Source organism: Schistocerca gregaria, chromosome 1 (genome assembly GCF_023897955.1).
Source record: "Schistocerca gregaria isolate iqSchGreg1 chromosome 1, iqSchGreg1.2, whole genome shotgun sequence".
Taxonomy (NCBI): Eukaryota; Metazoa; Arthropoda; class Insecta; order Orthoptera; family Acrididae; genus Schistocerca; species Schistocerca gregaria.
The window spans coordinates 756,211,589-756,223,406 of NC_064920.1; the positions used below are offsets into that span (position 1 = coordinate 756,211,589).

Below are 11,818 nucleotides of genomic sequence, written 5' to 3' on the forward strand. Positions count from 1 at the left end.
CCCTCAGCCCATGGTGTCTCCCTTCCTTTCCACCCCCAGCCCGTTGCCGCACCTTTACCGTTCTGTCCCACCCTCTCTCCATCTCCACACCCTCCGCCTCCTTTCCCAACGCAACTTCCACCATCTACCCCTCCCAGATGATGAGCTTTGCCCTTCATACCAACTCTAAGCCCCATCTTCCTGCCTCCTCCTCAGGTCTCCCTCTCCTCTCCCTCCCTCCTCCTGAGCAGTTTTCCCTCCTACTCCCCCTCCCTCTCTTGTGCTCCTCTTCAGTGTCTCTGCACTCCCTCCTGCCTTGTCTTTCCTCTTCATCTCCTGCCCCACCAGCCTCCTGCATCTTAGTGTAGCCACTGATGCCCCTACACTCTTCATCCCCTGCCTCCCATGCTGCCTCTTGCTCTCCCTTCCTTTTCCATCCTCTCCGGCCTGTGCCTTGGCAGATCCCACCTGGCAGTTTTATTCTTCACCATGTGTGCTCCAAGTGGGTTTTAAGTGTGGTGAGTGTTTTTAATACTGTGGCCGACTTTTAACCTGTGTGTTTGCCTTCAGTGTCTTCTTTGTGTTTTAAGAATTGCCAACTGTGTTTTTTAATTTCATGGCGACTTTTTTAATTATCCCCCCATGAACGTCTCCATGTCAGTGTATTTTTACCTCCATTATCTCCCCTTACTCTGTTTTAAGTTCACCTTTTTTATCAACTTATATATGTAACATTTTATTCTTGTCTTAGTTGTCATGTCACTCAGCTGAAGAGCAGCAGACTGTGCCGCTGACAGCCCTCCCCTGCTCATATGGGGAGGGGAATGAAATCACAATTAAAAGATGGGGGGAAACAGAGCAGTTGTTATCATAACATGGGAATAGTGTGATTTTTCTGACGTCTTAAAGGGAATGATCATTGACTTTTGGGCCAAGGGTGGCAGCATTTCTGAAGCAGCTAAGGTTGTACTGTTCACATCCTGCTATGTTTAAAGTATACCATGCATGACAAAATGGCACTGAGGAAACTGTGGTGTACCACGGACCACAGACGACAGAAGTGAATGACAGCCGCAGAGATGTGTACACGCAAATGGATATGCAACTGTTGTGGACCTGACTGCTCAGATGAAGCAAAGGTCTAACAACAGTGTCTCCTCAGTGCATATTTTTGCATGCAGAAGGCACTTGGTTCATGCACCCATGCTGACTGCTCTTCATTGGTAAAAAAGGCTGGAATTTGCACACTAATACCACAACTGGACGTCCACTAAGTTCCAACAGGTGGTCTTTTTAGATGAATCACGCTCTATGCTCCATCAGCATGAAATGCATGAAAGCAAAAACCCTACAGCAATCATCAATATGGTCCAGCCTAGAAGAGAGATCACTATGGTCCAGGGAATGTTCTCATGGCATTCCCTTGGTGATCTGATCATCCTGGAAGGTACAATAAATCGACACAAGTATGCATCTATTCTTGGGGGCATGTCCACCGCTACATGTGGGTTGTTTTTGCTCAGCATGATGGTATCTACCGGCAAGATAACACAATGTAACAGTCTGTGTGCATGGTTCAAAGAGCACCAGGATGAGTTTACTGCATTCCTCTGGCCTCCAAACTTTCTGGACTTAAACCCAATCAATTGGTCTGTTTGTTCCATGGATCCTCAACTGAGAAATCTAGTGCAGATTGCACTGGAGTCAGCATGGCTCCGCATCCCCGTTGTTACCTTCTAGAACCTCACTGACACTCTTCCTGCAAGTCTTGCAACAGTCTGCACTGTAAAAGGTGGTTATTCAGGCCTTTGACAGGTGGTCACATTAATGTGACTGGACAGTGTATATGGAAATGTTGACTACAGTGGATGCCTTGTTTTGAATGTCTTTGAGACATTTCAGTGCTCTGTTAAATTCTTTTCACAATTTTGCACCCTCTGTCTCCTCCATCCATTTCCTCATCACTTTCCATGATACTATCTTCAAATTTGTTCCCTTTGTATAGCCCTTCTATATATTCCACCTTTCAGTCTTTCCCTAGTTCCTTAATACTGGCCTGCCATCTTGCCTCTTAAGTTTCATACTAGTGCTTCTTATTTCTTATAAGGCCTTTTATTTTTCAACAAGTGATATTTATCTTTCCCATTGTCATGCATGCTTCTTCTGCCTTCCATTTCTCCTTCAGCCATTCCTGTTTTACCATTTTGCATGTTCTGTCAGTCTCACTGTTTAGATATCTGTATAACCCTTTGCTTGCTTCGTTTACTGCAGTTTTATATTTTTTCCTCTCATGCTACCAAAATTCTAACATGACTGCAGTGAACCATCAGCTTCAAGATATTAACTCTGAATTTACCAATCAGTACTTCAACAGTAGTAATTATACTGCCAGGGTGACTCCCACCTACTAGCAACCTCTCTGTACAAAAAAGCCACAATCCATCAATCAACGCATCCATAGGAAATCAGACTCCTCAATAGGAACTGAAAACAAATATGGAAAAATATTATCGTTGTGTTTCAGCATGATGGGACATAGTAAATAGTCTGATCTCAAATAGAGAAATTTTATTCTGTGTGAATATAACCCTCAGTCATTTAGTATAACTTGTCACCTAAGGGTAACTGTTACCCTCTGCACTGCATGAATTGACAGAAAGATGATTTGGTTGTGTGTATGCAAAAAACTGCTGTTGTTCAATGGACATGAAAATACCAAATGAACCTTAAGAATGCCATCTACCCAGAGTGGTTCTTATTCCCACCTACCAAATACAGAACATATAACTGGCTATGGTGCACCTCATACATTATAACAAGAACTGTAATGAACCTACAAGGTTTATGGTACTATTTTGTAAGACAGTTTTTTAACCTATAACAAAAATGCTACAAAATTATTACAATCTATTTCAGAAATACCTTCACGGTACTTAATCTGACATAATGCACCAGTAAGATTTAATTCAACACAAGTGTCTGTTCTTTTCTCATGGCATTGAACCAATCACTAGATGGCACAGTCCTGTATTTTATTGATAAATTTATGAACTTTAATCAAGCAGTCATGATAACATTTCTCCACCAAGCCACCAAGAATTATGTTAGCAATCTTCTGGTGCAAAGTGCCAATGAGATGGTGTGTTTTTACACAGTGTATTATAGTTCCTTACCAAGACAATATAAACAACATTTTTAAAAGTTTTGTGCCCTTTAGTACATGAAAAGTGTTGTACATTTAAAGAGCATCTTTTGCCAATTAGATGTTGTGTTTTACACAGTGTATTATAGTTTCTTACCAAACTACAACAACATTTTTAAAAGTTTTGTGCACTTTAATGCATCAAAAATGTTGTACACTTAAAGAGATTCTTTTGGTGTGTTATTTGCAAAAGCACTTCACCATCCTTACTGGGTATAGGTCCTTTGCTACCTTCTTAGGGGATATGAGGCTATCTGATTTGCAAAGATTTATTTCTCTTTTTCACATGAGGTCTAAAAAGGCTGGCCAGGAAAGCTCTAATTTCATTTTGATACAACAAGTTACTTATTCAAACAATGAAAATTCAGGGTTGAATGTAACAATACACTTATTCACTAGGGAAAAGTCATGGAAAGAAGATGATTCTTAATTTCTTACGTCTTATAACATCAGTTCCAAGAAGGGACTTATTTTTCAGAAGACATGCCCTGAAAAGATAAAAATAAGTAAATAATAAAAACAAAATAATGCAAACTAAAAATAAATAAATAATAAAACAAAATAGTGGCGAAGAGTTATATTACAAACCTAAATGCCAAGGTTTCAATCTTGAGTAGTGTTATATCACCTATTGCTCCTTCTACCTTTGAAAATGATTTATATATGTGACAAATGCTATCTTGCAAGACAGTCTGTAATTTATATTACATTGCACACTGCAGATCCCCTTAGAACTGGCTCACTAGGTGAACTGAAGATTCAGACAAAGGCAAGGGCATATGTCCTCAAATAGGGCAAAGCACAGTAAAGCACTGAGTGTTCACACCAACCACTGAATTGAAGGTTACTCTACTGTGTGCAAATTTCACCCAGAAAATAACGGGTTTAGCAGAAAATTTGGTTAGATACATCTTTTACCCATTATTTGAATTTAGTATGCATCATAAGATCCAAAATGAAGTGGTCCTTAAGAACTTGGGGATTACGGAAGTGTACCATTCTATCCGTCTGCTTTGACCCATGATGTCATCAATACGGCGGAAATGGCTATTCTAAGCATCTCCAATATGGTGCCTATGATGTCACTATATACACACAGCAACAAACTGGCTCACTAGGTTAGCTAAAGATTCAGACAAAGGTAAGGGCATATGTCCTCAAATAGGGCAAAGCATAGTAAAGCACTGAGTGTTCACACCAACCACTGAATTGAAGGTTACTCTACTGTGTGCAAATTTTACCCAGAAAATAACAGGTTTAGCAGAAAATTTGGTTAGATTTATCTTTTACCCATTATTTGAATTTAATATGCATCGTAAGATCCAAAATGAAGTGGTCCTTAAGAATTTGGGGATTACGGAAGTGTACCATTCCATCTGTCTGCTTTGACCCATGATGTCATCAATATGGCAGAAATGGCTATTCTAAGCATCTGCAATATGGCGCCTATGATTTCACCATATACACACAGCAACAAACATGAAAATACATATAAAGAAGACAATAACATCTCCCTCCAAAAATACAATGAAACGAACAGGGTAGCCGTGGAAAAAGGGGTTTTTTAGGGAGGGGATAACCTACATATAACAGTATATATATATAAATAAAATAGAAAGAAACTTCCACATGGGAAAAATATATTAAAAACAAAGATTCCAAGACATACCAAGCGGGAAAGCACCGGTAGATAGGCACAATATATTTATCTATCTACCAGTATATATATATATATATATATATATATATATATATATATATATATATATATATATATATATATATTGTGTCTGTGTATGTGCGGATGGATATGTGTGTGTGTGTGTGTGTGTGTGTGTGTGTGTGTGTGTGTGTGTGTATGTGCGAGTGTACACCTGTCCTTTTTTTCCCCTAAGGGAAGTCTTTCCGCTCCGGGGATTGGAATGACTCCTTACCCTCTCCCTTAAAACCCACATCCTTTCGTCTTTCCCTCTCCTTCCTGAAGAAGCAACCATCGGTTGCGAAAGCTAGTAATTCTGTGTGTGTGTTTGTGTGTTTTGTTCATGTGCGTGTCTGCCGGCGCTTTCCCGCTTGGTAAGTCTTGGAATCTTTGTTTTTAATATATTTTTCCCATGTGGAAGACTCTTTCTATATATATATATATATATATATATATATATATATATATATATATATATATATATATATATATATATATATATGATGTAAATAAAATATTTTCTATTTTTTTTATATATATGATGATGTAAATAAAATAGAAAGAAACTTCCACATGGGAAAAATATATTAAAAACAAAGATTCCAAGACTTACCAAGTGGGAAAGCGCAGGTAGATAGGCACAATGAATAAAACGCACAAACACACACACAGAATTTGAGCTTTCGCAACCGGCGGCTGCTTCGTCAGGAAAGAGGGAAGGAAAAGGAAAGATGAAAGGATGTGGGTTTTAAGGGAGAGGGTAAGGAGTCATTCCAATCCCGGGAGCGGAAAGACTTACCTTAGGGGGAAAAAAAGGCAGGTATACACTCGCACACACACACATATCCATCTGCACATACATTGGTGGTTTTGATGTGGACGGATGTGTGAAGCTGGCCATTGGACAGATGGAGGTCAACGTCAAGGAAATTGGCATGGGATTTTGAGTAGGACCAGATGAATCTGATGGAACCAAAGGAGTTGAGGTTGGAGAGGAAATTCTGGAGTTCTTCTTCACTGTGAGTCCAGATCATGAAGATGTCATCAATATCTCTGTACCAAACTTTGGGATGGCAGGCCTGGGTATCCAAGAAGGCTTCCTCTAAGTGACCCATAAATAGGTTGGCATATGAGGGGGCCATCCTGGTACCCATGGCTGTTCCCTTTAATTGTTGGTATGTCTGGCCTGCAAAAGTGAATAAGTTGTGAGTCAGGATGAAGCTGGCTAAAGTAATGAGGAAAGAGGTTTAAGGTAGGATGCCACGAAGAAAAATGATCCTAATCCTACTCCTAATGATCCAACTCCCTAAGACACTATCCAAATTGAACCCTGCCTGGAACAGTTCTGTCCTTCATCACATTGGGACCAACCTCCTCTTCCTCAAAATCACCCTCTCCAAACCTTCCAGGAATTTCTGACTTCCAGCCTTGCCTCTCAATCCTTCTTAAAAATCCTTAATCTTACTCCCAACATCACCACTGCTGAAGACCAGGCTGTCCGTGATCTGAAGGCTGACCGATCCATTGTCATTCTTCTGGCGGACAAGGGTTCCACGACTGTGGTACTCGATTGTCGGCAGTATGTGGCTCAGGAACTGCATCAGCTTTCAGACAACAACACATACAAAATTTGCCAAGGTAATCCCATTCCTGATGTCCAGGCGGAGCTTCAAGGAATCCTCAGAACCTTAGGCCCCCTAAAAAACCTTTCACATGACTCCATCAATGTCCTGATACCACCGACACCCCACACCCCTACCTTCTACCCCCTTCCTAAAATTCACAAACCCAATCACCCCGGCCGCCCCATTGTAGCTGGTTACCAAGCGCCCACAGTACGTATTTCTGCCTACGTAGATCAACACCTTGAACCCATTACATGCAGTCTCCCATCCTTCATCAAAGACACCAACCACTTTCTCGAATGCCTGGAATCCTTACCCAATCTGTTACCCCTGGAAACCATCCTTGTAACCATTGATGTGTTTATTTGTGTGTCTATCAACCTGCCAGTGTTTCGTTTGGTAAGTCACATCATTTTTGTTATGAGATATATTTTTCCCACGTGGAATGTTTCCTTCTATATGTTGTTGTTGTTGTGGTCTTCAGTCCTGAGACTGCTTTGATGCAGCTCTCCATGCTACTATATCCTGTGCAAGCTTCTTCATCTCCCAGTACCTACTGCAACCTACATCCTTCTGAATCTGCTTGGTGTATTCATCTCTTGGTCTCCCTCTACGATTTTCATCCTCCACGCTGCACTCCAATACCAAATTGGTGATCCCTTGATGCCTCAGAACATGTCCTACCAACCGATCCCTTCTTCTGGTCAAGTTGTGCCACAAACTTCTCTTCTCCCCAATCCTATTCAATACTTCCTCATTAGCTATGCGATCTACCCATCTAATCTTCAGCGTTCTTCTGTAGCACCACATTTCAAAAGGTTCTATTCTCTTCTTGTCCAAACTATTTATCATCCATGTTTCACTTCCAAACATGGCTACACTCCATTCAAATACTTTCAGAAAAGACTTCCTGACACTTAAATCTATACTCGATGTTAACAAATTTCTCTTCTTCAGAAACGCTTTCCTTCCCATTGCCAGTCTACATTTTATATCCTCTCTACTTCGACCATCATCAGTTATTTTTCTCCCCAAATAGCAAAACTCCTTTACTACTTTAAGTGTCTCATTTCCTAATCTAATTCCCTCAGCATCACCTGACTTAATTCGACTACATTCCATTATCCTTGTTTTGCTTTTGTTGATGTCCATCTTATATACTCCTCTCAAGTCACTGTCCATTCCATTCAACTGCTCTTCCAAGTCCTTTGCCGTCTCTGACAGAATTACAATGTCATCGGCGAACCTCAAAGTTTTTATTTCTTCTCCATGAATTTTAATACCTACTCCAAATTTTTCTTTTGTTTCCTTTATTGGTTGCTCAATATACAGATTGAATAACATCGGTGAGAGGCTACAGCCCTGTCTCACTCCTTTCCCAACCACTGCTTCCCTTTCATGTCCCTCGACTCTTATAACTGCCATCTGGTTTCTGTACAAATTGTAAATAGCCTTTCGCTCCCTGTATTTTAACCCTGCTACCTTTAGAATTTGAAAGAGAGTATTCCAATCAACATTGTCAAAAGCATTCTCTAAGTCTACAAGTGCTAGAAACGTAGGATTGCCTTTCCTTAATCTTTCTTCTAAGATAAGTCGAAAGGTCTTTATTGCCTCATGTGTTCCAATATTTCTACGGAATCCAAACTGATCTTCCCCGAGGTCGGCTTCTACTAGTTTTTCCATTCATCTGTAAAGAATTCGTGTTAGTATTTTGCAGCTGTGACTTATTAAACTGATAGTTCAGTAATTTTCACATCTGTCAACACCTGCTTTCTTTGGGATTGGAATTATTATATTCTTCTTGTAGTCTGAGGGTATTTCGCCTGTTTCATACATCATGCTCACCAGATGGTAGAGTTTTGTCAGGACTGGCTCTCCCAAGGCCGTCAGTAGTTCCAATGGAATGTTGTGTACTCCGGGGGCTTTGTTTCGAATCAGGTCATTCAGTGCTCTGTCAAACTCTTCACGCAGTATCGTATCCCCCATTTCATCTTCATCTAGATCCTCTTCCTTTTCCATAATATTGTCCTCAAGTACATCACCCTTGTATAGACCCTCTATATACTCCTTCTACCTTTCTGCTTTCCCTTCTTTGTTTAGAACTGGGTTTCCATCTGAGCTCTTGACGTTCATACAAGTCGTTCTCTTATCTCCAAAGGTCTCTTTAATTTTCCTGTAGGCAGTATTTATCTTACCCCTAGTGAGATAAGCCTCTACATCCTTACATTTGTCCTCTAGCCATCCATGATTCGCCATTTTGCCCTTCCTATCGATCTCATTTTTGAGATGTTTGTATTCCTTTTTGCCTGCTTCATTTATTGCCTTTTTATATTTTCTCCTTTCATCAATTAAAATCAATATTTCTTCTGTTACCCAAGGATTTCTACTAGCCCTCGTCTTTTTACCTACTTGATCCTCTGCTGCCTTCACTACTTCATCCCTCAAAGCTACCCATTCTTCTTCTACTGTATTTCTTTCCCCCATTCCTGTCAATTGTTCCCTTATGCTCTCCCTGACACTCAGTACAACCTCTGGTTCTTTCAGTTTATCCAGGTCCCATCTCCTTAAATTCCCACCTTTTTGCAGTTTCTTCAGTTTTAATCTACAGGTCATAACCAATAGATTGTGGACAGAGTCCACATCTGCCCCTGGAAATGTCTTACAATTTAAAACCTGGTTCCTAAATCTCTGTCTTACCATTATATAATCTATCCGATACCTTTTAGTATCTCCAGGGTTCTTCCATGTATACAACCTTCTTTCATGATTTTTAAACCAAGAGTTAGCTATTATTAAGTTGTGCTCTGTGCAAAATTCTACCATGCAGCTTCCTCTTTCATTTCTTTGCCCCAATCCATATTCACCTACTACATTTCCTTCTCTTCCTTTTCCTACTGTCGAATTCCCGTCACCCATGACTATTAAATTTTCATCTCCCTTCACTATCTGAATAATTTCTTTTATTTCATAATACATTTCTTCAATTTCTTCATCATCTGCAGAGCTAGTTGGCATATAAACTTGTACTACTGTAGTAGGTGTGGGCTTCGTATCTATCTTGGCCACAATAATGCGTTCACTATGCTGTTTGTAGTAGCTTACCCGCATTCCTATTTTCCTATTCATTATTAAACCTACTCCTGCATTACCCCTATTTGATTTTGTGTTTATAACCCTGTAGTCACCTGATCAAAAGTCTCGTTCCTCCTGTCACCGAACTTCACTAATTCCAACTATATCTAACTTTACCCTATCCAATTCCCTTTTTAAATTTTCTAACCTACCTGCCCGATTAAGGGATCTGACATTCCACGCTCCGATCTGTAGAACATCCTGATAACGACATCCTCTTGAGTAGTCCCCGCCCGGAGATCCAAATGGGGGACTATTTTACCTCCGGAATATTTTACCCAAGAGGACACCATCATCATTTAATCATACAGTAAAGCTGCATTCCCTTGGGAAAAATTATGGCCGTAGTTTCCCCTTGCTTTCAGCCGTTCGCAGTACCAGCACAGCAAGGCCGTTTTGGTTATTGTTACAAGGCCAGATCAGTCAATCATCCAGACTGTTGCCCTTGCAACTACTGAAAAGGCTGCTGCCCCTCTTCAGGAACCACATGTTTGTCTAGCCTCTCAACAGATACCCCTCCGTTGTGGTTGCACCTAAGGTACGGATATCTGTATCACAGAGACACGCAAGCCTCCCCACCAACAGCAAGGTCCATGGTTCATGGGGGGGGGGGGGGGGGGGGGGTCCTTCTATATATACTGTTATATGTAGGTTATCCCCTTCCTTATACACAAATATTCCACATGTCCAGGGCCTTGCTGCGATGGAGCACTTCCTTTCACGCCGATCACCTGCCACCCTACCTAAAACCTCTTTCCTCATTACCTTAGCCAGCTTCATCCTGTCCCACAACTTCTTCACTTTTGAAGGCCAGACATACCAACAATTAAAGGGAACTGCCATGGGTACCAGGATGGCCCCTCATATGCCAACCTATTTATGGGTCACTTAGAGGAAGCCTTCTTGGTTACCCAGGCCTGCCAACCCAAAGTCTGGTACAGATTTATTGATGAAATCTTCATGATCTGGACTCACGGTGAAGAAGAACTCCAGAATTTCCTCTCCAACCTCAGCTCCTTTGGTTCCATCAGATTCACCTGGTCCTACTCCAAATCCCATGCCACTTCCCTTGACGTTGACCTCCATCTGTCCAATGGCCAGCTTCACACATCCGTCCACATCAAACCCACCAACAAGCAACAGTACCTCCATTATGACAGCTGCCAGCCATTCCACATCAAACGGTCCCTTCCCATCAGCCTAGGCCTTCGTGGCAAACGAATCTGCTCCAATCCTGAACCCCTGAACCATTACACCAACAACCTGAAAACAGCTTTCGCATCCTGCAACTACCCTCCCGACCTGGTACAGAAGCAAATAACCAGAGCCACTTCCTCATCCCCTCAAACCCAGAACCTCTCACAGAAGAACCCCAAAAGTGCCCCACTTGTGACAGGATACTTCCTGGGACTGGATCAGACTCTGAATGTGGCTCTCCAGCAGGGATACGACTTCCTCAAATCCTGCCCTGAAATGAGATCCATCCTTCATGAAATCCTCCCCACTCCACTTTTGTAACCTCTTAGTTCACCCCTATGAAATCCCCAAAGCACCTTCCCTACCCTCTGTCTCCTACCCTTGTAACTGCCCCCGGTGTAAAACGTGCCCCATGCACCCTCCCACCACCACCTACTCCAGTCCTGTAACCCGGAAGGTGTACACGACCAAAGGCAGAGCCATGTGTGAAAGCACCCACCTGATTTACCAACTGACCTGCCTACACTGTGACGCATTCTATGTGGGAATGACCAGCAACAAACTGTCCATTCACATGAATGGACACAGGCAGACAGTGTTTGTTGGTAATGAGGATCACCCTGTGGGTAAACATGCCTTGGTGCACGGCGAGCACATCTTGGCACAGTGTTACACCGTCTGGGTTATCTGGATACTTCTCTCTAACACCAGCCTGTCAGAACTCCAGAGATGGGAACTTGCCCTTCAGTATATCCTCTCTTCTCGTTATCCGCCAGGCCTCAACCTCTGCTAATTTCAAGTTTCCGCCGCTCATAGCTCACCTGTCTTTCAACAACATCTTTGCCTCTTTACTTCCGCCTCGACTGACATCTCTGCCCAAACTCTTTGCCTTTAGAAATGTCTGCTTTTGTCTGTGTATGTGCGGATGGATATGGGTGTGTGTGCGAGTGTATACCTGTCCTTTTTTTCCCCCTAAGGTAAGTC

General features: G+C 41.8%; 1 protein-coding gene across 6 annotated transcripts in view; it reads right to left on the reverse strand.

Moving 5' to 3' along the window:
* The window catches only part of LOC126267827 (putative thiamine transporter SLC35F3), a 652,799-nt gene that overhangs the window by 144,711 nt on the left and 496,270 nt on the right, over nucleotides 1–11,818 (reverse strand). For 2 of the 6 annotated variants that reach the window (XM_049973156.1, XM_049973133.1), the window contains exon 13: nucleotides 3,620–3,669. The exons of the other annotated variants lie outside the window; for them this stretch is intronic. In XM_049973156.1, the coding sequence (XP_049829113.1) occupies nucleotides 3,620–3,669 (50 nt within the window). The remainder of the gene's footprint in view (nucleotides 1–3,619; nucleotides 3,670–11,818) is intronic. 6 annotated transcript variants of the gene reach the window in all.